Source organism: Bufo gargarizans, chromosome 3, assembly GCF_014858855.1.
Source record: "Bufo gargarizans isolate SCDJY-AF-19 chromosome 3, ASM1485885v1, whole genome shotgun sequence".
In the NCBI taxonomy this organism is placed as follows: Eukaryota; Metazoa; Chordata; class Amphibia; order Anura; family Bufonidae; genus Bufo; species Bufo gargarizans.
Window position 1 is genome coordinate 106,869,648 of NC_058082.1, and position 25,267 is coordinate 106,894,914.

General features: G+C 44.3%; 1 protein-coding gene across 1 annotated transcript in view; it reads right to left on the bottom strand.

Moving 5' to 3' along the window:
* The window catches only part of ESPL1 (extra spindle pole bodies like 1, separase), a 102,952-nt gene that overhangs the window by 18,584 nt on the left and 59,101 nt on the right, over nucleotides 1–25,267 (bottom strand). The window contains 10 exon segments of the mRNA XM_044288289.1: nucleotides 2,153–2,275; nucleotides 16,809–16,936; nucleotides 17,010–17,185; nucleotides 18,083–18,296; nucleotides 18,470–18,640; nucleotides 19,542–19,917; nucleotides 20,018–21,006; nucleotides 22,724–22,833; nucleotides 24,315–24,471; nucleotides 24,565–24,693. Of these exon segments, the coding sequence (XP_044144224.1) occupies nucleotides 2,153–2,275; nucleotides 16,809–16,936; nucleotides 17,010–17,185; nucleotides 18,083–18,296; nucleotides 18,470–18,640; nucleotides 19,542–19,917; nucleotides 20,018–21,006; nucleotides 22,724–22,833; nucleotides 24,315–24,471; nucleotides 24,565–24,693 (2,573 nt within the window).

Consider the following 25,267-nt stretch of genomic DNA (forward strand, 5'->3'; position numbering starts at 1 on the left):
GCAGGTGGAGGAATATCAACCAACGACCCAGGAGGGGGATTGGGAACTATGAGATGTCCTCCTTTGTCCGCTATAGAACACGGGCCCAGCCTGGTACCCACAGACAGGGTGGTCTTGCGGTGATGAGGCTGAGGGGGGCCCGTATGAATGCACATTTTATTTTTATATTTTTATTTTATTGTGTGTCCGCCGGTGCATGTTCCTGGTCTGCCCAGCGGGGGAGGTCGGGACTATGCATTAGGGACGGCGGAGCGCAGAGGGACCTGAGTGAGAGCGCAGCAGTTAAATGCGCCTGCCCAGCAACGGACAGGGGTTGCACCATGTGTGTCCGCCGGTTGGGCCGGGCGAACGCCAGTGTGGGCAAAGAATATCGCGGCCGGAGCACCGAAGCGGTGCCGGCCGAATGTGCGCAGTTAACCCCCTCCGGAGCAGCGCGACCTGCGTCCGCTCCCGAAGGGTGTGGCAATGAGTTAGGTGCCACAATAGAGGACGGCGCCGGCCCTTATCAATCCGACTCCGGAGGGTGGAGGCGAGCAGAAGCCTCCTGCGCTCTCCTCCCTGCATGTGCGCTCCGGATGGCGTATTAACACCCCCCCCTTCCCCATGTGCTGATGTCCCTTCTTGGACCACAAGAGGAGTAAAGGGAATGACAAGAGGGGTGCTGATGGCTTGAGGGGAGCTGGTGATTGCCTCAGGCAGAAGGGTGGTCCTGGAAATGGTTTCAGGGCATAAGTATGCCCCTGATTGTTGAATATTATCACCACCAAGAGTGAGGGAGGGCCAGGAGGGTTAACCCTGCGTCAGCTCCCGAAGGGTAGATGCCACCTTGTAGGGGAGTGGGAGCCGCGCTCCGCTCCCTGCATGTTAATACAGAAATACGGCAGGTCCTAATTCGTGCCAGAATGCATACAGCACACCATTAACCCCCTATTGTCCTCCACTCAATCATCAACCAAACGGCCTGTGCCACAGGGGAATACTTCAGGGGTGCTGGAATGGCTGCAGGTGCTGTGCTCTGCTGAAGCCCTGTCTGTTCGCAGACTATTGCCACCACGAGGGAGGGGGGAGACCAACCCAGAGGGTCAAACATACTCACCTAGTCCTCGTGTACTCACCTCTCTTCTCTGCCGCCATTTTCACCCCTCCTATGGTCCAGCAGGGTCACCCCTTCGGCTACTGGCACCGTAGTGGCAGGACACTGGAAAAGGGTGGCTTGGATGGGTGACCCTTTGGCTGGCGGGATGCAGGGGAGCGAGGCTGCCCTGGTCCACCTTGTCTTCTGTGGGGGAGGCAGCAGTGCGGATGACCGGCACTGGCGCAATTCTACCCCGGGAGAACAGGGAGGCGAGGCGTCCACTGTTTTCCCATCTGAAAAAGAAGGAAAAAAATAAAACTAAAAAATCTTCAGGAGCTAGTCTGCAGGGAGGTCTTGCCTCCTATTGACACTAGAAAAAAACAAGCTCTTTCTCCAGGCTGGAGGGGGTATAGCTGCCAGGGGAGGAGCTAACAGCTTTTACTAGTGTCAGCGCCTCCTAGAGGACATAACTATACCCATGGTCTCTGTGTCCCCCAATGAATATGGGCGAGAAATGTTATTTTTAATAGTTGACATCGTCCAACTAATGATAGTGGTAAATCCTCCCATTTTAGTAATACTTCAGTTATTTTTTTTTTAATAAAGGGGGGTAGTTTAAACTATATAGTGTGTGGATTCATAACCTCTTTAAGAAGTGCAATCCACAGATAATAAGGCCACCAAATCATGACTTCATAGGAAATGGCCATAGAGGACGTTTTTATCGGTATCCTGTGACCATTCCCTTAGAATAAAGACGATCTAAAGCCCATTGGGTGAGTGCCGTGGCCCTATTTCCTGTGGATTGTGCACAGCACCACTACATATGAACATTTGATCCTAAACTATGCTCCACCAGGCTAGCCTAAGACCTGTTTCACAGCAAGACACTCCACAGCAGGGCCAGCTCCCTCTTCAGAAAGGGTTTAGTGGAAAGGATGAAGTGGTTTCGACTGCACGATTTTTATTACAATGAAGGCAATTTATTAACTACATACCACAAGCGGTTTTTCATCTCTCAAAAACACAGAGTCATACAATATATAGAAACAAGGCTGGAAAGGGATATTTGGGTACCTTCATGCGGCTGTCCAGAGTGGTGCGTCCTTCCCACCATTCCTTTTTATCAGTTAGATTGTTGACCGTTTTCTGTTCTTTCTGAATTTCATCAAACTCTAGTAGCGCTGAGCTTAGAGGCATCTATGGAAAAAAATAGCAGGAGAATATCATCTATATATGAGGGTAAAGGAACTTTTCTGACTACTATATCACTGAACTCACTTTTGTAGGAAAACCCCCCCCCCTCTAAAACAACCCTTAAAGGGAACCTGTCCTGTCACCTGGGTTTTGGGTATAGAGCTGAGGACATGGGTTGCTAGATGGCCGCTAGCACATCCGCAATACCCAGTCCTGTCTCCTCCGAGCTAGCGCATGCGCAGTTCGTTCCCCGAGGTTGATGCCAGCACAGGGAAGGAACACTATACTGACACTGCGCATGCGCTAGCTCAAGCATCGCGAGATTACGGCGCTCTAGCTTTGTGACATCCTGAGCAAGGAGGAGATTCAGAGGATGCGGGGCGGTGCTGGGCTCTGGAAACGTTAGTAGCCTCATTTACAATATATATATATAATATTTTTTTTTTTTTAACACAATAAAAGCACACAGAGCTATGGGGACTGGATATTGCGGATGTGCTAGCGGCCATTTAGCAACCCATGTCCTCAGCTCTATACACAAAATCCAGGTGACAGGTTCCCTTTAATACCTAATGGGTCACAAGGTGCTGGCTGCAACTCCTTTCTGCTACAGCCACAACCACATGAGGCCATTATACTTTGAGTACACTGCACGCTTTTGGAAGGCACCTGAGCTCCAATTCAGGGCAACGTTCAGTAAGTGCAAAGTCACCCACTGCATCGGTTTATACTGAGGACATTTTTTCCCCTCTTCATTATTTACTTTTCCGTTCAGAGTTTTATGAGGGCTTTTTTTTTTTGCGGGACAAATAGTATTTAACCTTCTCCCGTCACACTAACGCCGAAAGGCGTCAATGCTGCGGCGCTGCCAGGTCACACTAACGCCGATTGGCGTCATCTCGCGTGAGCCGAGATTTCCTGTGAACGCGCGCTCACAGGAGCGTGCGTTCACAGGATTCCGCAGTTCACAAGTTCATCTGCAGCCTGCCGGCCGCGATCATTGGCTGGCAGGCTGTGGATTTTTGAATCGGCCAATGAAATGGTTATGTCAGACGCTATTTTGAAAATAGCGTCTGATATAACTCCTGCCTGGTCCTCTGGTGGTCCCTTTTGCTTGGATCGACCACCAGAGGATACAGGCAGCTCAGTAAGTAGCACCAAACACCACACTACACATTAGATATTTCCCTGTCATTTATTTAACCCCTTATTTAGCTCCTGATCACCCATATTAGACACCCTGATCACCCCCTTATCCACCCCCCTGTCATTGATCACCCCCCTGTTAGGGTCCCTTATCACCGCCAGGTAGTTAGCTACTTGTTAGGTAGTTAGCGCCCTCCGCACCGCACCGCAGTCACCGATTAGTCGCTGATTAGCGTCATCGCTGTCGCTAATCAGCACTAGTACTATATAGTATCTGTAAGTGATCAATACTGATCGCAATCAGATCTATATAAGTACATTAGGGTCACCTTAGGTTCTACAAAAAACGCAGTGTTCGCCCGATCAGGCCTGATCTTGTGCGCACACTTGCGTTCAGTCCGCCCCACCGCAGTGACAGAATTTTTTTTTTCTGATCACTGCAAAAACCGTAAAATCGCTGCGCCGCTATAAAAGATCACTTTTGAGCTTTTTGGATCTTTATTAGCGATCGCAGCTTTACTTCGCAAGCACTCCTTTTTACTAAGCAGGTTTGCTCTTTTTCCTGGGTAGTCTCAGAGGAATACCCCCTAAATTTAGTGAACCCAAAATGTCAAACAAGGGGTATTCCGCTGAAGAGGCCTACAGGATTCTGACCGTGATGGATGAAAGCGATGGGGACGCCTTATCCGCTGAATCCAGTGGTTCAGAATATGAACCTGTAGACAGCAGTGGCACTCTAACGGCTAGTGAGGATGACGAGGTAGAGGTCCCTGCTACGGCCAGACGTACCCGATCCCATGTAAGAGTTCTGCCTACCCTGCATGATGATCCTCATTTGCAGCAGAGTGGTGCTAGCGCTGATCTTGTTTATGGTGCGGCATACACCAGCAGCGCAGCACAGCCTGGACCTTCTACCAGCACTGCCGTAGTCCCTGGTGAAGTGGCGAGCACCAGAAGGGCAGTTCCAGCTGGTACGGTGGCACGTGCAATAACTCCCCCGTCGCAGCCACCGCGTTCACAGGCCCGTAGAACCCTTAGTCTCCCAGAGGTGCTGGCAAATCCTAATTGGCAATCCCCTGATTCCGCCGCACCCGTATTGCCCCCTTTCACCGCCCAGTCTGGAGTTCGCGTGGAGACGGCTCATTTAGGATCGGCCCTTCAGTTTTTTGAGCTGTTCTTCACCGCGGATCTCTATGACCTAGTTGTGGCTGAAACCAACCGCTACGCCACACAGTTTATTACCGCCAATCCGGAAAGCTACTATGCCCAGCCTTTCCGGTGGAAACCAGTCACTGTTTCAGAGTTTAAATTTTTTTTGGGCCTTATCCTCAGCATGGGTCTAACAAAAAAAAATGTATTGCGGTCATATTGGTCTAAAGACCCAATACATTACATGCCCATGTTCTCTGCTGCAATGTCTAGGGCACGTTTTGAGGTCATCATGTGCTTTATGCATTTTGCAGACAATAGCACCTGTCATCCAAGAGGCCACCCTGCTTATGACCGGCTCCACAAAATTCGGCCCCTCATAGACCATTTGTCATCCAGATTTGCAGATGCGTATACCCCTAATCAAAACATCTGCATAGACGAGTCCCTAGTACATTTTACCGGGCGCCTTGGCATAAAACAGTACATCCCCAGCAAGCGCGCCCGGTATGGGGTCAAACTGTATAAGCTCTGTGAAAGGGCCACAGGCTATACATATCGTTTTAGGGTCTATGAGGGAAAAGACTCAAAACTGGAGCCGGTCGGATGTCCTGACTACCTGGGGAGCAGTGGCAAGATTGTCTGGGACTTGGTGTCACCCTTATTCCACAAGGGGTACCACTTATACGTGGACAATTTTTACTCAAGCGTGGCCCTCTTTCGGCACTTACATATAGTCGGAATTCAATGCTGTGGTACCGCGCGACCTAGTCGCCGGGGCTTCCCCCAACGGCTCGTTAGTACCCGACTTGCACGGGGGGAGAGGGCTGCCTTGTGTGACCAAGAACTGCTCGCGGTGAAGTGGAGGGACAAGAGGGACGTTTACCTTCTGTCCACCATTCACGCAGACACGACTGTCCAAATTGAACGGGCAACTGGAGTCATTGTGAAACCCCTCTCTGTCCACGACTATAACCTTCAGATGGGAGGGGTGGACTTCAATGACCAGATGTTGGCTCCCTATTTAGTGTCCCGACGCACCAGACGCTGGTATAAGAAGGTGTCTGTTTATTTGATCCAATTGGCGATGTACAATAGTTTTGTTCTCTACAGTAAGGCTGGGAGAACAGGATCCTTCCTAAAATTCCAGGAAGAGATCATTTCGGAAATCCTGTATCCAGGAGGGTCCGTGCCCCAAGGCCCTGATGTAGTGAGCCGGCTACATGGCAGACACTTCCCGTCTGTCTATCCTGGTACCCCCAACTCAACGTTCCACAAGAAAAAGATGTCGTGTCTGTAGCAGGGGTGGAATAAGGCGTGACACCACCTTTTTTTGTCCTGACTGTCCTGACCAGCCTGCCCTATGCATAGGGGAGTGTTTCCGCAAGTTCCACACTCAGGTACACTATTAGCATAGGGATTGCGTACACAGGACAGGCACACAGGGGTCTTAGGGCCCTTTCACACAGAGCTGCCACAAACCTCTCCTTTCACCTGGGACAAAGTGCATAATGCACTTCGCCACATGTTTGGGCGATTTGCGCTTTGCACATTGTCCCATGGGGAAGGAGAGGTTTGTCCAATAAAGGTAAAAAAACAAAAAAAAAAGAAAAGAAAAAATCACCGGTAAGCAAAAAAGTTATTGTTCTGTTTCAAAAGTTTAGAAAAGTTAATGTTCTCTAAAGTTAATGTTAATAAAATTATTGCGTTGCGGCCTGGTTTTTTCTTTTTTGTTTTTTTGTTTTTTTACCTTCCAGGTGGACCAAGCGATCAAGCAGCTGCAGCACTGATGTGCATTCTGACAGAAGCATTGCGCTGCTGTCAGATTACACGCAAGTCGGTGTATGCGGCGCTGCAAGACGAGATTTCTACTCTGCAGTAACAGATACGTTTGCCGAGGCATATGAGCTGAGGAGGCGGCGGTGTTCATATGCTTTGGCAAACACTTTGTATGTAAAAAAATTATAATCCCGGCAATGATTTATTCATCCACATCGATTGATGCGAATGGAGAAATCTGGTTTGCCAGGGCATACGAGCTAAGTGGGTATGGATGTAGGGCGGAGCTCCTATGTCCTGGCAGACGCCTTTCCCCTCCTTTTTTTTTTTGGGCAGAGATTTTTTCATCCACATTGATCGATGCGAATGAAGAAATCTGTGCCGTTCATTTTTTTCTTTCAGCCCAGAGGCTGAACGGAAAAAAAAATCTCATTACCTGTATGCTCAATATAAGGAGAATAGCAGAAACTCCTAATGCTGGCTATACATGTAATGATTGCGGAGACCCTCAAATGCAAGGGCAGTACAAACACCCCACAACTCACCCCATTTTGGAAAGAAGACACCCCAAGGTATTTGCTGAGGGGCATATTGAGTCTATGAAAGATTTAAATTTTTGTCCTAAGTTAGCGGAAAGTGACACTTTGTGAGAAAAAAACCCCCAAAATTTTTTTTTTGCTAAATTATGGCCAAAAAAAAATTTCTATGAACTCGCCAGGCCCCTCATTGAATACCTTGGGGTGTCTTCTTTCCAAAGTGGGGTCACATGTGGGGTATTTATACTGCCCTGGCTTTTTAGGGGCCCTAAAGAGCCAGAAGAAGTCTGGGATCCAAATGTCTAAAAATGCCCTCCTAAAAGGAATTTGGGCCGCTTTGCGCATCTAGGCTGCAAAAAAGTGTCACACATGTGGTATCGCCGTACTCAGGAGAAGTTGGGGAATGTGTTTTGGGGTGTCATTTCACATATACCCATGCTGGGTGAGATAAATATCTTGGTCAAATGCCAACTTTGTATAAAACAAATGGGAAAAGTTGTCTTTTGCCAAGATATTTCTCTCACCCAGCATGGGTATATGTAAAATGACACCCCAAAACACATTCCCCAACTTCTCCTGAGTACGGCGATACCAGATGTGTCACACTTTTTTGATGCCAAGGTGGGCAAAGGGGCGCATATTCCAAAGTGCACCTTTCGGATTTCACCGGCCATTTTTTTACACATTTTGATTGCAAGGTACTTCTTACACATTTGGGCCCCTAAATTGCCAGGGCAGTATAACTACGCCACAAGTGACCCCATTTTGGAAAGAAGACACCCCAAGGTATTCCGTGAGGGGCACGGCGAGTTCCTAGAATTTTTTTTTTTTTGTCACAAGTTAGCGGAAAATGATGATTTTTCTTTTTTTTTCTTTTTTCCTTACAAAGTCTCATATTCCACTAACTTGCGACAAAAAATAAAAAATTCTAGGAACTCGCCATGCCCCTCACGGAATACCTTGGGGTGTCTTCTTTCCAAAATGGGGTCACTTGTGGCGTAGTTATACTGCCCTGGCAATTTAGGGGCCCAAATGTGTGAGAAGAACTTTGCAATCAAAATGTGTAAAAAATGCCCTGCAAAATCCGAAAGGTGCACTTTGGAATATGTGCCCCTTTGCCCACCTTGGCAGCAAAAAAGTGTGACACATCTGGTATCGCCGTACTCAGGAGAAGTTGGGGAATGTGTTTTGGGGTGTCATTTTACATATACCCATGCTGGGTGACAAAAATATCTTGGTCAAATGCCAACTTTGTATAAAAAAATGGGAAAAGTTGTCTTTTGCCAAGATATTTCTCTCACCCAGCATGGGTATATGTAAAATGATACCCCAAAACACATTCCCCAACTTCTCCTGAGTACGGCGATACCAGATGTGTGACACTTTTTTGATGCCAAGGTGGGCAAAGGGGCACATATTCCAAAGTGCACCTTTCGGATTTCACCGGCCATTTTTTACACATTTTGATTGCAAAGTACTTCTCACACATTTGGGCCCCTAAATTGCCAGGGCAGTATAACTACGCCACAAGTGACCCCATTTTGGAAAGAAGACACCCCAAGGTATTCCGTGAGGGGCATGGCGAGTTCCTAGAATTTTTTATTTTTTGTCGCAAGTTAGTGGAATATGAGACTTTGTAAGGAAAAAAGATAAAAAATAAAAAATCATCATTTTCCGCTAACTTGTGACAAAAAATAAAAAATTCTAGGAACTCGCCATGCCCCTCACGGAATACCTTGGGGTGTCTTCTTTCCAAAATGGGGTCACTTGTGGTGTAGTTATACTGCCCTGGCAATTTAGGGGCCCAAATGTGTGAGAAGTACCTTGCAATCAAAATGTGTAAAAAATGGCCTGCAAAATCTGAAAGGTGCACTTTGGAATATGTGCCCCTTTGCCCACCTTGGCAGCAAAAAAGTGTCACACATGTGGTATCGCCGTACTCAGGAGAAGTTGGGGAATGTGTTTTGGGGTGTCATTTTACATATACCCATGCTGGGTGAGAGAAATATCTTGGCAAAAGACAACTTTTCCCATTTTTTTATACAAAGTTGGCATTTGACCAAGATATTTTTGTCACCCAGCATGGGTATATGTAAAATGACACCCCAAAACACATTCCCCAACTTCTCCTGAGTACGGCGATACCAGATGTGTCACACTTTTTTGCTGCCAAGGTGGGCAAAGGGGCACATATTCCAAAGTGCACCTTTTGGATTTCACCGGTCATTTCTTACACATTTTGATTGCAAGGTACTTCTCACACATTTGGGCCACTAAATTGCCAGGGCAGTATAACTACCCCACAAGTGACCCCATTTTGGAAAGAAGACACCCCAAGGTATTCCGTGAGGGGCATGGCAAGTTTTTAGAATTTTTTATTTTTTGTCGCAAGTTAGTGGAATATGAGACTTTGTAAGAAAAAATAAAAAAAATAAAATCATCATCATTTTCCGCTAACTTGTGACAAAAAATAAAAAGTTCTATGAACTCACTATGCCCATCAGCGAATACCTTAGGGTGTCTACTTTCCGAAATGGGGTCATTTGTGGGGGTTTTCTACTGTTTGGGCATTGTAGAACCTCAGGAATTATGACAGGTGCTCAGAAAGTCAGAGCTGTTTCAAAAAGCGGAAATTCACATTTTTGTACCATAGTTTGCAAATGCTATAACTTTTACCCAAACCATTTTTTTTTTTGCCCAAACATTTTTTTTTTATCAAAGACATGTAGAACAATAAATTTGGCAAAAAATGTATATATGGATGTCGTTTTTTTTGCAAAATTTTACAGCTGAAAGTGAAAAATGTCATTTTTTGCAAAAAAATCGTTAAATTTCGATTAATAACAAAAAAAGTAAAAATGTTAGCGGCAATGAAATACCACCAAATGAAAGCTCTATTAGTGAGAAGAAAAGGAGGTAAAATTCATTTGGGTGGTAAGTTGCATGACCGAGCAATAAACCGCTAAAGTTGTGGAGTGCCGATTTGTAAAAAAGGGCCTGGTCACTAGGGGGTATAAACCTGTGGTCCTTAAGTGGTTAAGGTTACCATACCATGTATTGATAAATGGGGGGTAAATCCTTGTGGGTGAAATTGAGAAATACAAACGCTGTTTTTTTTTGTTTTTTTTAGGATGTTCACTGCATGCTAAAATGTCTTTATTAATACCATTTTAGGGTATACATATAACAAGCACTTTTCACGTTCGGGGGGGTGTTTAGGCAACAATAGTGATTCGCAAACTTTTTTTTTTTTCCTCATTTCAGTATTTACTGCTCAGGAACAATACTTAAAGGGGTTTTTGTCACTTCAGCAAATAGGTAAGTAGCATTTACCGGTATTATGCAGAGAAAGTTTCCATGGTTACGACCTCCCTGCAATGGCAGCCATGCTTGCACATCATAGAAAAAAAAAGCAAAATGCACCAGCCTACGTGACCTCCCACCAGAGAGGCTGGGACTTTTTCTTATAGTGTGCAAGCACGGTCACCGCTGATGGATTACAGGGTGGTTGTAACCATGGAAACAAGCAGTGTGTAATGTTATAGAAGAATGAATCCAACCAGCAAAGGAAGCAATATGGATAATCACAATACATTAGTAAGTGGCTTGTATTAACCCCTTAAGAACCTCAGTCATTTTAAATAGCACAGACCCGCAGCATACATTTTCCCCTTCAGATGCTGTGGTCAAATGTGACCACGGCATCTGATGAGTCGGAAGCGGAAGACGCGCCCTTCCGCTCCGCTAACAGTGTTCTCCGACTGAGATTGGGGAACCTGTTACCTGCTTGAAATAGACCGAAGCCTACTTGAGGCAGCATTGTATTGGTATAGTGTAAATGATGTTTTCAATGATGGCTATTTAGCCATCAATGAACACAATAGGCAATCTAATGATTGCCAGTTATTGTCACCGAAGGGGACTTAACTTTTTTTTTTTTACAGCAATTAGCCCCCATAGGGGCCTCGTACATGGGATCTTTTGATCCCCTCTCCTATTCACCATAATAGAGATCTATTATGGTGAATAGGATTTTTACACACACCATTCTGCGCTATGCCTCGTGCATAGCTCAGTATGGAGAAAGCCATGGCAGGCCTGGATCCCTTCAGCGGCTGCCATGGCAACCGATCGGAGCCCCGCGATTTCACTGCTGGGGTTCCGATCGGAAGGCAGATGCAGGCGCATCAAGTGACAGGTGCTGCGATCACGGCACCCTTAAAGGGGTTAAATGGCAGGGGTGGTGCGATCGCTGCTTCCTGTTAGTCCGGCCAGATACCGGCTGTATCATACAGCCGGCAGATCACGCGTATGGAGCGGGCTCGCTGAAGAGGCCCGCTCCATTTATCCCGTCACACAAAGACGTACCTGTACATCATAATGCGTGAAGGCGTTAAAATATAACAAAATAATGGCATACTGCAAATGGCGTAACAGGCAAAAAAAATAAAAAATGCCAATTTGTCATTTTTTTGTCACTTCAACTACCAAATATTTTTTTTATAAAAAGTGATCAAAAAGTCACACACACTTCAAAATTGGCATCACTGAAAAGAACCGATCATCCCGCAAAAAATTAGCCCTCACACAACCCCGTACACATACTGCAACTACAAAAAAGTTATAGGGGTCAGAATATGGTTATAAAACATTTATTTTTTTCCGTCAAAGGTTTAAAAAAAAATTTCAGTATTAAAACGCAAGAGAAATTATATAAGTGTGGTATCGTAACCGTACTGACCTGGAGAATGAAGATAACAGGTCAATTTTACCGCATAGTGTTTTTTCGCAATTCTACCCCATTTGGAATTTTTTTTTTTTTTTGCTTCCTAGTACATGGTATGCAACCGTAAATCGTGCCATTAGAAAGTACAACTTGTCCCACAAAAAATAAGCCCTCATAAGGCTATGTAAATGGGAAAAAAAAAAAAAAAAAAAAAAAGTTAGGATTATGGGAAGGCGGGGAATGAAGGAAAAAAAAAAAAAAAAAGTTAGGATTATGGGAAGGCGGGGAATGAAGGAAAAAAAAAAAAAAAAAAAAAAAAAGGCAAACGTGGAAAATCTCAGGGTCCTTACGGGGTTTTAAGTGTAACTACTTTTTTTTTGTAATGTGTTGCGCCAGTGATGCTGACCATTTTTGTAATATACTTTCATTACTGAAATCGTACATTTCTATTAGAAATAGCTCTAAAGTGGCCCATTTTGAGCGTTAGCAGCGCTCTTCTGTCTTGTGTTTACATAACAGTGGAGACTTGCTCAGCATGGACTGTGTTATGTAAACACAAGACAGAAGAGCGCTGCTAACGCTCAAAATGGGCCACTTTAGAGCTATTTTCTAATAGAAATGTACGATTTCAGTAATGAAAGTATATTAGAAAAATGGTCAGCATCACTGGCGCAACACATTACAAAAATAAAAAAAGAATGTTACACTTTAACCTCTTAATGACTCAGCCCTATTTCACCTTAAAGGGAACCTGTCACCGGGATTTTGTGTATAGAGCTGAGGACATGGGTTGCTAGATGGCCGCTAGCACATCCGCAATACCCAGTCCCCATAGCTCTGTGTGCTTCTATTGTGTAAAAAAAACGATTTGATACATATGCAAATTAACCTGAGATGAGTCCTGTCCCTGACTCTTCTCACGTACAGGACTCATCTCAGGTTAATTTGCATATGTATCAAATCAGTTTTCTGACACAATAAAAGCACACAGAGCTATGGGGACTGGGTACTGCGGATGTGCTAGTGGACATCTAGCAACCCGTGTCCTCAGCTCTATACCCAAAATCCCGGTGACAGGTTTCCTTTAAGGACTTGGCCATTTTTTGCAAATCTGACCAGTGTCACCAAGTGCTGATAACTTTTAAACGCTTTGACTTATCCAGGCCATTCTGAGATCGTTTTTTCGTCACATATTGTACTTCATGACACTGGTAAAATGAAGTAAAAAATAAATAAAATCATTTTCATTTATAAAAAAATACAAAATTTACCAAAAATTCATAAAAAATTGCTAAATTTCCAAGTTCCAATTTCTCTACTTCTATAATACATAGTAATACCTCCAAAAATAGTTATTACTTTACATTCCCCATATGTCTACTTCATGTTTGGATCAATTTGGGAATGATATTTTATTTTTGGGGGATGTTACAAGGCTTAGAAGTTTAGAAGAAAATCTTGAAATTTTGGCTGTATGTCCACCTTTGTTGCGGCCCCACAGAAATGAATGGGTCCACATTTGATCCGTAAAAAATGCAAACCGAAAATAGGTTCATATGCATGAGGCCCAAGTGTGTATACATATGTACATAGCTCTCAGTCACTGATAGTTGACCGAGGGCGGTCTTAAAGGGCTGTCTCACTTCAGCAAGTGGCATTCATCATGTAGAGGATGTTAATACAAGCCACTTACTAATGGCTTGGTTCATTTTCCCATAACATTATACACTGCTCGTTTACATGGTTACAACCACTCTGTAATCCATCAGTGGTGGTTGTGCTTGCAGACTAAGAAAAAATGCCAGCCTCTCTGGTGGCCGGGACTGTGGGAGCTCACGTAGGCTGGTGCTTTTTTCTATAGTGTAAAAGCACGGCCATGCTGCTGGACTGCAGGGTGGTCGTAACCATGGAAACTCTCTCTGCATAAGAAATGCTATTTGCTGAACTGGCAAAACCCCTTTAAAGGGAACCTGTCACCTGGATTTTGGGTATAGAGCTGAGGGACATGGGTTGCTAGATAGCCGCTAGCACATCCGCAATACCCAGTCCCCATAGCTCTGTGTGCTTTTATTGTGTAAAAAAACCGATTTGATACATATGCAAATTAACCTGAGAGGAGTCCTGTCCCTGACTCCTCTCACGTACAGGACTCCTCTCAGGTTAATTTGCATATGTATCAAATCGGTTTTTTTACACAATAAAAGCACACAGAGCTATGGGGACTGGGTATTGCGGATGTGCTAGCGGCCATTTAGCGACCCATGTCCTCAGCGCTATACCCAAAATCCAGGTGACAGGTTCCCTTTAAGTTTGAACATCTCAGATACGGTGTTATCAAATTATATTTATTTTATCTAAATTTGGAAAGAAAAATACTGTATTTTTTGTTGCTGTCATTTTTAGTCCTCTTAATGATGTGAATATACGATCATATGTTTACTCATACCATAGAGTGCAACTGCACAGGTAGGGCTTAACAGGCCATTTGCTATGACAGGTCTTGTTGTCTTCAAATGGCCCCAGGCTACTACAGAAACAAGTTGGAATCCTGCGATTTTGCTGTGGGGTCTCCAATCAGAAGACAGAGGGAGCCCCCGCTCTCTAACCTCTCAAATGCATGGTGGCTTTTGACTGCGGCATCTGAGGGGGGGGGGGGGGGGGGGGGGGGTAGATTCTTCTATCCATTACACAACATATGAAAGTCTATGACACACTTCTGCAATTAAAGGGTTTCTACCACTTAGGTGTCACATATTTGGCTGTCAGACACTAGCGATCCGCTAGTGTCTGCTCTGGCCAACCATCCTAATATAATTGCTTTTGGGGCGGTGGTTTGGCTAAAAAAACTACTTTTATTAATATGCTAATGAGCCTCTAGGTGCTATGGGGGCGTCATTAGCACCTAGAGGCTCCGTCTACCTTCAGAAACTGCCGCCGCCGAGCGCGTCCCTCCAGCCCGCCCATCTCCTCCTGAATGCGATCCTCGTATGTATTCTGCGCATGCGCAGTGAATGTCTGACCGCTTCCTTGCTCAGACATCTCCACTGCGCCTGCGCGATGACGCCATAGTGCTCCGAGGAACAGGCGCAGTGGAGATGTCTGAGCAGGGAAGCTGTCAGACATTTACTGCGCATGCGCAGAATACATACGAGGATCGCATTCAGGAGGAGATGGGCGGGCTGGAGGGACGCGCTGGGGGCGGCAGTTTCTAAAGGTAGACGGAGCCTCTAGGTGCTAATGACGCCCCCATAGCACCTAGAGGCTCATTAGCATATTAATAAAAGTAGTTTTTTTAGCCAAACCACCGCCCCAAAAGCAATTATATTAGGATGGTTGGCCAGAGCAGACACTAGCGGATCGCTAGTGTCTGACAGCTAAATATGTGACACCTAAGTGGTAGAAACCCTTTAACAAGTGAAGTTTATAGAATCGCTGACAAAATAAATGTGCCCAGTTTCAAAACCCTTCCACTGTGTGCAATTTCATCCAGATAACACAAGTCAAGATGATGATTCGGTTGCTATAACCTTTCTAAAGTCATGTCTGGTGTGTGAGTAAATACGGAACGTACGGACACCAGACTTCATAGTAGCAGCGCCCATATGTTCCTTATCTACCTTTCCACAAAACACACTTGAGAAAGGTCACAACAACCGAAATGTCATCTTCTCTTATGTTACCTTGATATAATAAGATACTGGAAGATTTATGGAAGTAAAATTATGTAGTCAGATGATTCAAATAATATTCACTTGTTAACTGCAAAAGGAGTGTGCCTTGGACTTTTGTATATTGCGCACAATTAAAGGGGTTCTACCAGGTGTTATCCCCTACAGCAGTCTTCCTCAACTCCAGTCCTCAGGACTCGCCTGTGGGTCATGATTTGAGAATATCCCATAGAATACTAAGGAAATCCTGAAAACATGACTGGCAGGTAGACCCTGAGGACTGGAGTTGAGGAACACTGCCCTACAGCACTTGGTCATCTCTGGTAGCCCAGAGTATGAATGGAACAGCAGTGTGCATACAAGGACTGTAGTTCCATTAGGATGGGGACATGTGACCTCTGTTCTCAGGATCGGTGGCGGTCTAAACGGTCAGACCCCAAGTGATCAATTAGGGGATAACAAATACTTGGCAGGTGGTGCCAAGCATTAAAGTTATCCCATAACTGATCGCAGACAACTTAAAGGGGTTTTCCTATCCGCTGGATAGGTTATCAGTATCTGATCAGAGGTGGGGGTCCGACAACCGGGACTCCTGATGATCGATCAGCTGTTTGATAAGGCACTGCCACTCGTAGTAGCGCCACAATCTTCTCTCTACTCACCAAGCACAGCGCTGTACATAGTATAGTGGATGTGCTTGGTATCACAGCTCAGCCCCATTCATTTCACTAAAACTGAGCTGCACCTAGGCCACGTGACCGATCAATCTGATGTCACATGACCTAGGAAAAGATGCGAGAAGGCCGCTGCGCTACTACGAGCGCCGATGGCTTCTTAAACAGCTGAGCAGTGGGGGTCCATGGTGTCAGACCCACCACCGATCAGAAACTGATGAATGGTCCATTGGATAGGTCATGAGTTAAAATAAAAAAAACTTTAGGGGGACATTAACAATAGTGTTTTTGTTTTCCGGTATTGAGTGCAGTCACAGGAGCTCAATACCGGAAACAAAATAATCAGTTTTATCATAATGCATTCTGAATGGAGAGCATTTCATTCAGGATGCATCAGTTCAGTCCCTTTTACGTTTTTGGGACGGAGAAAATACCGCCGCATGCTGCAGTTTTATCTCCGGACAAAAGTCCTGAACACTTGCCGGCATTAATTTACATTGAAGACTATTAGTGCCGGATTTGGCATTAAGTGTTCCAGCAAAACTGATCCGGCAGATTTTTTTTTTTTAGACTGGATCCGTTTTGTTGGATGAAACCGGAGAGACGGATCCGGTATTTCAATGCATTTGTCAGACGGATCCGCATACGGATCCGTCTGACAAATGCCATCAGTTTGCTTCCGGATTCGGCGGGCAGTTCCAGTGATGGAACTGCCTGCCAAAATCCTCTGCCGCAAGTGTAAAAGTACCCTAACACTTGCTTTCAAGGCATGTTTGATTCACTGGTATTAGGCCTTTGCATGATCTAACAATTATATTAGACAGTGTTGTCATTTCAATTCCTAGATTCAAGCATTACCTTCAGATGTGCTGTAGGTATTTGTACAGTAACCGGAGTATTTCCCCGTTCAACCCTACAAAGTAGCAACGTATCTCCAGGATTCCTGGTCTGGGAGTCCGCTAGAGTCAGGATGCACACCGCCGTGTCTGGAAAATACCAGGGCTTTGTCAGTGATCTCACAACTCTCAGAACACAAATCCAGGTCTGTAAGAAACATACTTGCTGGGATCTGTTGGATCTGCTCCTTGAACGTATCTGCTTGTAGGGACTGTTTTGGGAACTGGAAAAGGGTCTCAAGCTGTAAGAGATACTGAACCCTGGGGTCTTTGTGATCATCGAGAGACATGCACTGTAACTTGTCGGTCAGATCATCTAAGCCCTCTTTCTTTAGTTTCCTAAGGGATTAAGAAAGCATCATTCATGGATAAATGCCCAAGACACATTTACATAAAAAAAAAAAAAAAAAAACACACATTAAAATGATGTATGAAATTAGAACATTGCAGCTTTTTTTCCGTGAACATTGACCGTTTTGAATATATTCTACATGAACAATAAAAACTAATTTTTCCTTACAAAATAAGGGTTGCCACATTTCACAAATCATAACATTTACAGTACTTTTGGGTGAGACTTGTCATTTTCTTGGGGCCATTTTTGATTGCTTTTTATTCTGTTTTTAGTAGAAGAGATAAGTAGCACCAATTCTGTACCTTTTTTTTACTGTATTTACAGTGACCAATAAATGTATTAAATGGAATTTGTCTACAGTTTTGACCATGCTAAACTGCTGACAGCACTAGGTAGGGGCTGGGTAGAGCAGGACAAACATACCTTTTTTGGAGCCTTTATTATTAGAAGTAATAGGAATAAAAAAAATTTATGCTGCCAAATTCTGCTCTTGCAAGTGCCCGTGAGGCAGAACTTCACTGTGTAGTAGTAAGGTGCTTTACAGCCTTTGCCTTCTGTTCTGGGTGACATCTGTAGCATCCAAGCAGGCGATCACTACAGACACCACTCAGCGCAGAGGGGAGTTACTGTAAAGCAGCTCAATGCAGAGAGCACCTCCTGGACACTTGCAAGAGCAGAATAAAACTTCACGTCCACACTACTCCTGATGAAAAAAATCTCATCTAAGAGGTATGTTTTTACTAGTATGCAGAATATGGGCACATATTAGTGACGCGTGTTAGGCTTTTTGTACTAAAAGTTAGTTATGCCCTATGGAAAGAATTTAACAAATCTTCTTAGAAGCTATCCTTATGATCACAATCAATTTATGAACACGTTACCTTAGCTTCCGATGAATGTCACTGAGTAACTGATGTCTTAAAGTGATAGCAACAGATTCCCCAACTAGAAGTGCAGTCATATAAGGGTCTTGTCCTCCGGAGCAAAGAGCAAGAAGTCGGCATATCCTAGAATATAAGTCACAGGGAGGAAAGTGGGCTACAGACTCCAAAGCCTCCTGGAGAAGAGAAGATACTGACTCCAGATCAGAGGTACCTGGTGAAAGCAAGAAGACAATCAAACAATTCACAAATAAAATGTAACAAGCAATTATAAAAGAACATTTTCATTTGGATACAGTTTCCCACCGTCTAATGTAAAATGTAATAATGAATCATGAGTCAGGCCAAAATCTATAATAGTTTCCATTTCATTTGAATTTTACTTACTGAATGTATCTGGTAGAGAAGAAGAAAGTCCAGAAAAGCTGAAAATGTTTGTATCCGTTTCCCGTTGTCTTGTTCCTGGAGTCCAGCTCTGCCGATCAGCTCCAATATCTCTTCTAAGAATTTCACACTCTGCTACCTTCTCCTTTTTGGAGTATTTTTGTCCCTTGTAACCTAGAGGGTTTGTGGTATATTTAAACATATTGCAAATATCACATTATACACTATACAATCAGCTCATGTTCTGCCCACATCACGTTCCGAGCCTACATCCCAGGTATACAAGGGAGCATCTCCAGTAGAAGGCTGCGTTGTACCCCACTGTATAGGCACACAGTGAGATATGTTGCTAACAGGCTCCCATTATTTAAACAAATATATAAAAAGGTTTACTGCATGGTATACATGTTTAACTGCATGTATGAAACAATGTAGTCCTTTATGCAATACAGCAAAAACAAGTATACCAAAGTAAACTGGCCAAAAGGACACTTACAGCATCTGTTGGGTTAATGGAGCCCTATGGATAGTCCGGGAGCTCTCCAGACATACTTTAGCTTCCAAACCTGATATGAACAAGGCCCATGCAGCATAGTGCATAACAAATAGGCATTCCGTAAGAGAAGTAAATATCTTATAAATCTCTCTCTCTTCAAGGGTATTTCTATTTGAAGGAGTATAATAAAGACCATATAACTCATTCAATATCGTACCCTACTAGGCGACATCTTGCTGCCAGCATGGGTGATGGGCCAAAGAAATTAACCTTAAGACGTTAACCAGCCCTGTATACAAAAAAATGGTCATTTGCTTTAATGCAAATGTTTGTAGACAGGTGATCAAAGATCACCAACACCAGTCATGGTCATTTGTGTATACCCTCTTTTTAACCATGGTGGGAAATGCAATCCCTTCAGAGAAGTCCTTTAACACCGTCATCTCCATACAGAATGTACAACTTACCTGTACATCTAAGTAGCAATGATTATTGCGTACACCAGGGATTTTCAGGTTTTCACATCAGACTGCAATTTAAGAGCCTTTCAAAACAGTTAGGCAATATCCAGCAATTTACCTCTTGGTGGTTTTGGCTCCTCTGTATCAGATGCCCGCAGTTCATCAATACTAAGATCTAACAACTCAGGTTCTTCCTCTATCGATCTCAAAACGTCCACAGAAGGAATATCTGTTTTCCCTTGTGGACGGCGCCTTTGCGTGGCAGGAGAGCTGCTCTCTTTTGGGGCTTTTTTTGTGCTTCCTCTTCCTGTCCTGGCCCGACTCTTTGTGATCACTTCATCATCAGAGTCTGAAGCAGTTGGCACCACACCAATCTTTGTGCTCCCTCTTGCTCGAGTGCCAGGTTTTGCACGCTCCACTGGCCTTTTACTGTTCCAAGTTGGGTCATTATCAGTGTCATCTGGCATTTCCAAGTCACTGTCGCTGAAATCAACCTGAAAAAACGGTGCAAGGGAATCTCATTTGAACATTAATCCTTTGACATAAGGTATAGAAGAAGATGAACAGGTAAAACAGATTGACTTATACACTCACCTTGATCACTGTTCTCGTCTTGCGTCTTCTTGGAGCTCTTGGTTCTAGTTCTGGCTGGGGAAACTCTTCATTATAGACGGTGACAGAACTCTTTTTGGTAACGGTTGATAGAGCAGGCTTGGGTTGTGAGGTCAGATGCTCCTTACGCAGAGGAGTTTGAGCCTTGGAAAGCGCAGACTGAAATGAGGAATCCGGTTCCTCCGGAGAAAATATATCACTGAGATCTGCCGAAGACCTCTGAGATCCTTTCCTTTTATTGATGGGTGCATTAAAACTGTTGACATTACTCTTCAGACTGACAGCTTTTTTTCCTTCTTGCTGTTGTCTCCAGCCCCATACTTGCATGAAGAGATCTGCAATGCATCCACCATGTTTTGTCGCCAGCTTGTAAAAGGAGTCCATTGCTTTGACTACTAAAAGACTCGCCATCCAGTGCTTGGGAAAAGTAGTTGGACGGGAAGAAACAAAGCGTAAGCCATCTTCTAACGTCCCCTCAGGAAGGCTGGGAGGAGGACTCAAAGATACTATATCCTGGTACACTCGAGCGGTGAGCTCATCAGCAATTCCAAGGTCTCCATCATTTGCACAGAGAAGCCCATTCAAAATTTTAGAGAATCGAAGGTTTATGGACTGACAACGCTTCAGAGCTGATCGTAACAAGGCTCGGCTCTGGGGGTCATTCTCTGCTTGAGCAACCTGCCACCTTGTGCATAGCAGAGAGAGGACAAGGTCAGAGCATAAGGGACATGTGCAGTCTATTGTATGTGACACAAACTGAGGAGGGCTCTTCATAGAGGACAGTGCAGTCGTAGGCGATTCTGGATGCTTTGGCAAGTCTCTGGTATCCACAAAATTAAACTGAACACCCTTCAGGAAGTCATCCTTTGGAGGGCTAGGTGTAAATGCAGGCACCTTCCCTTTTTTATTTGACTGCTTCCCTTTAGAAAGTTTTATTTTCACTTCTTTTTGTTGAGATTTTGCTGAAAAATCTAACAGAGGCCAAGTGAAAAAAATGTTGGTGAAACTGCACATGTAAAACACGTATCATGCTTAAAGACTAGACAGCTTTGGGGCAATGTTTTTTTACACACATTCATTTAAGCCATATTTGTATCAGTTTGATTAGAGTTTAGCTATAATGAGTGTTTATGTGGTGAAGAGATCAGATATAAGGCTTCACACGAGTCATCAGCTGACGGAACTCCGGATGGACACAAACTGCGGAAAATTTTTGATAAAGACCAATTGGTCTTAACAATCGCACGCTGATGAATCCCCTTGTTGTTGAAGGGAAATGGAGGAACTCCATCCCTTCCCTATCAGCGGATGATTGGAATGAAGCGCTGCTGACTCCAACGCGGGTCTCCCCGTCAGTCACTAATAGGCTGATTCAGCTGTTTATCCTGCATAGAAGTTATCTTACGCCTGTCCGATTGCATAAAATGGGTAGACTGCCACATAGTAGGTGTCATAGGTGTCATCAGGACGGGGCAGATTTTTGGCATCTCATGTGGGACTGCTCGCACTTAAAGAGCTTCTGGGAAGCAGTGGTAGGAGTACTGTCCGCTATAGTCCCAAATGCAGTGCCGCTGTGCCCTAAAAGCTGTTTACTCGGTATCCTAGATGAGGAGGTTTGGGGTCATCACCACAGGATTCTTCTGAGTGAAACCTTATTCTTTGCCAGGAAAGCCATTGCCCTGAGATGGATGGATGATAGAACACCTACGCTAGGCCAATGGAAAGCGCTGGTCAATCAGGCTGTCAGCATGGAAAAGGTTGTCTATACCCACAGGAAGTGTCCACAAAAGTTTGACAAAGTGTGGGGTGAATGGTGCGCATCTCCTTTGACTGTGCATAATGCTTGTATGTACTCGGCTGCCGATGTATAATATTATGCCTATGTGTATTGAGGTTATGTCTCCTCTACTATGCAGCCTCTAGACGCTATTTGACTTGGTAAACCTTCTTGCTGTACCGGATCTACTGCAACACTGTCCTGTACTGCCGTGCTTGCACTGTATCCCCTGCGTGGGATTTACCCTGGATTTACTGCTCCTTTACTTTTGTTGATGTAACATGCCTTTCTTGTTAAACTTCAATAAAACGAGTTTAAACAAAAAAAAAAGACCAATTGGTCTAATTTTAGCCCAAAAGGAGTAAAATGCCATAATAAAAAAAAATAAAGTTGCCCCAAACGTGTCTATAGCCTTTAAAGGGGTTGTCTCACTTCAGAAAATAGCATTTATCATGTAGACAAATACAAGGCACTTAGTAATGTATTGTAATTGTCCATATTGCCTCCTTTGTTGTCTCGATTCATTTTTCCATCGCACTATACACCGCTTGTATCCAGGGGTTATGGGCACCATTGCAGAACAGATATGATGTGGCTGGGATTGAAGCTGCCACGCATGCTTGCCTATGTGAGCCACCAGAGAAGCCAATGCTTTTTCCTATAATATGCAAGCACGACCATCGCTGCTGGACTGCACGGTGGACATGACCCCTGTATACGAGCAGAGTATAATGCCAGCAAAGGAAGCAATGTGGACAGTGACAATACACTAATTAGTAAGTGCCTTGCATTAACTTTCGCTACATGATAAATGCCACTTGCTGAAGGGACACAACCCCTTTAAAGCAATGCAATGTCATGTTACTGATAACACTGAGTGAAAGGTGTCGATGAAAACAAGTTTAGCTTACCTGTACAAGACTCCATAAGGAAAACCACATATTGCAAATCATCCTCACATTGCTGAGTCTCGGCACGTAAACCCTCTAGCTCAGCTTTTCTCACCAAAAAGTCTGCACAGCTGTAATGGCAAAGACATCAATAAAAATAAAAAAAGTTCTCTTTTACGTTCAGATGGTTTCTTTTTGGCACTGCTGATCTCCATGTGAGGTGGGCACAGTTCACATTCAACTGCATTTATTTCATGAAGGTGATGGCGCTGCCAAATACAGAGAGTAACTGCCAAGTGAGGCCAGGAAATATCAGGCTCTTCTCATGAAACCACAAATCCAAGTTCCAGCAGGGTTAGCCCTATAACTAACGATCCTTCTGCAGAGGTTAGAATTTTGTGCACATAGTGAAGATCCACCAGGAATAATCTTTAAAATTTTTATTATACTTACAAAAGAGATTAATTAAAAAGCTTTAAACAAACTTCCAAGTTCGTGGATCCACCTGACCCAGAATTCGCCTATTTGCTTCGTCAGGATGCTTGTTTAAAGCTTTTTAATTCATCTCCTTTGTAAGTATAATACATTTTTTAAAGATTATTTTCTAACCTCTGCAGAAGGATTGTTCGTTATAGGGCTATCCCTGCTAGAACTCGGATGTTTGGTTGCATGAGAAGAGCCTGATATTTCCTGACCTCACTTGGCAGTGCGATCACCTTCATGAAATAAAGATATCAATATATTTCACTACTTCAAAAAGGTACAAACCACCCATGAAAATGTACAAATTCTACCAATAACAAAAGGAATACACATCTTACTTGAACAAAAATGTAATGTCCCCTTAAATAATGTATCTAAGAGTTTAGAAGGGGTTTTCTGAGCTGCGATACCAAGCACAGCCGCTATCAAATGAGCGGTGCAGTGCTTGGTGAGCAGAGAGAAGGCTGCAGCATTACTACAAGCATCAATGCCTTCTCAAACAGCTGATCATCGGGGGTTCCGGGTGTCGGACCCCCACCGATCAGATACTGATGGCCTATCCAGAGGATAAGTCAGTAAAGTCTCATAAAAGCCTTTTAAAGGAGTTTCCAGGATTAGAAAAACAGGTCTACCTTCTTCCAAAACGGGCACCATTCCTGTCCATGGGTTGTGTCTGGTATTGCAGCTCGGCTCCATTAGACTCAATGAGGCAAAGCTTCAAAAACACACACAACCTGTGGACAGGGGTGGTGCTGTTTTTGGAATAAAGCAACCATGTTTTTCTAATCCTGGACAACCCCTTTAAGTTCAGAACAGATGGCAGGTGAAGCTAGAGCATCAGCTGCACAGGATCTTTGCAGGCGAGGTTTCGGTATTTGATGGCTGCCTGAGCAAGTGACCCACCCCGACTATCCTGCAGCATCACCTGACATCAGTTCGTAGAGTTACAGTTCAATAAACACAGGTAAAATCATGGAGGATCATAGTATGAGCTCTATGACGATGACGACCTCAAAGTGCAAAATATCTTTATTATACCATTATAAAACTATAGAAAAAGAACGGCACGGGAATATAATACACGATTAACACCAAGCTTGTGGTAGAGGGTAACTACTTAGCTACTTACTGCCGCATGCTATGAAGACTTTTAGCTAATCTTAGTCCCTCCAAGCAAAAAGACTTTGCCTCTGAAACACTGCCAAGACGGCTCAGGGTGCTGATCAGATCCTGGGAGCAACTCAGCAGATCAGCAAGTACCTGCCACTTCTGGAGAAGGTTCTCTCCTAATCAGGGTCCAAAAAGACAAAAAATTTTGATTTAAATAATTTTCTTAATTTCCTATCCACCTCATTCAAAGCAAACTACATTTCTCGTACCATTGTCCACAAAGCGTGTATCAGAAGTGGCCTTCGGAGTGGACAGAACATCATTTCCAAGTAAAAGAAGAACAATACTCCTAAGCAGCTTGTGAGCTTCTGTTAGCGCAGTTTCCGAGTTATGCCATCCTGTAAGTACAGAAAACAGAAGATTCAGAGTCCAGATAACAGGATAATCTACAGGCACTCTACAGTATTGCCATTCTGAAAGAGGTCGCCCTTCTACAGAACATATACCATGAATCACCCACTGGGAACCTGTCACCTGGATTTTGTGTATAGAGCTGAGGACATGGGTTGCTAGATCGCCGCTAGCACATCCGCAATATCCAGTCCCCATAGCTCTGAGTGCTTTTATTGTGTCCAAAAACGATTTTATATATGTAAATGAAGCACGTAAGAAGCCCAAGCAGCTGCTACTAACATTTCCGGAGCCCAGCACCGCCCCGCATCCTTCAAATCTCCTCCATGCTCCCCGACATCACAAAACTAGAGCTCCGTAATCTCGCAATGCACAAGCTAGCGCATGTGCAGTGTCGGCATAGTGTTCCTCCTCTGTGCTGGCACCAGCCTCATGGAACGAACTGCGCATGCGTTAGCTCACGCATTGCGAGATTACAGCGCTCTAGCTTTGTGACGTCTGGGAGCAAGGAGGAGATTTGGAGGATGCGGGGCGGTGCTTGGCTCCTTCACAGTGGGCGTA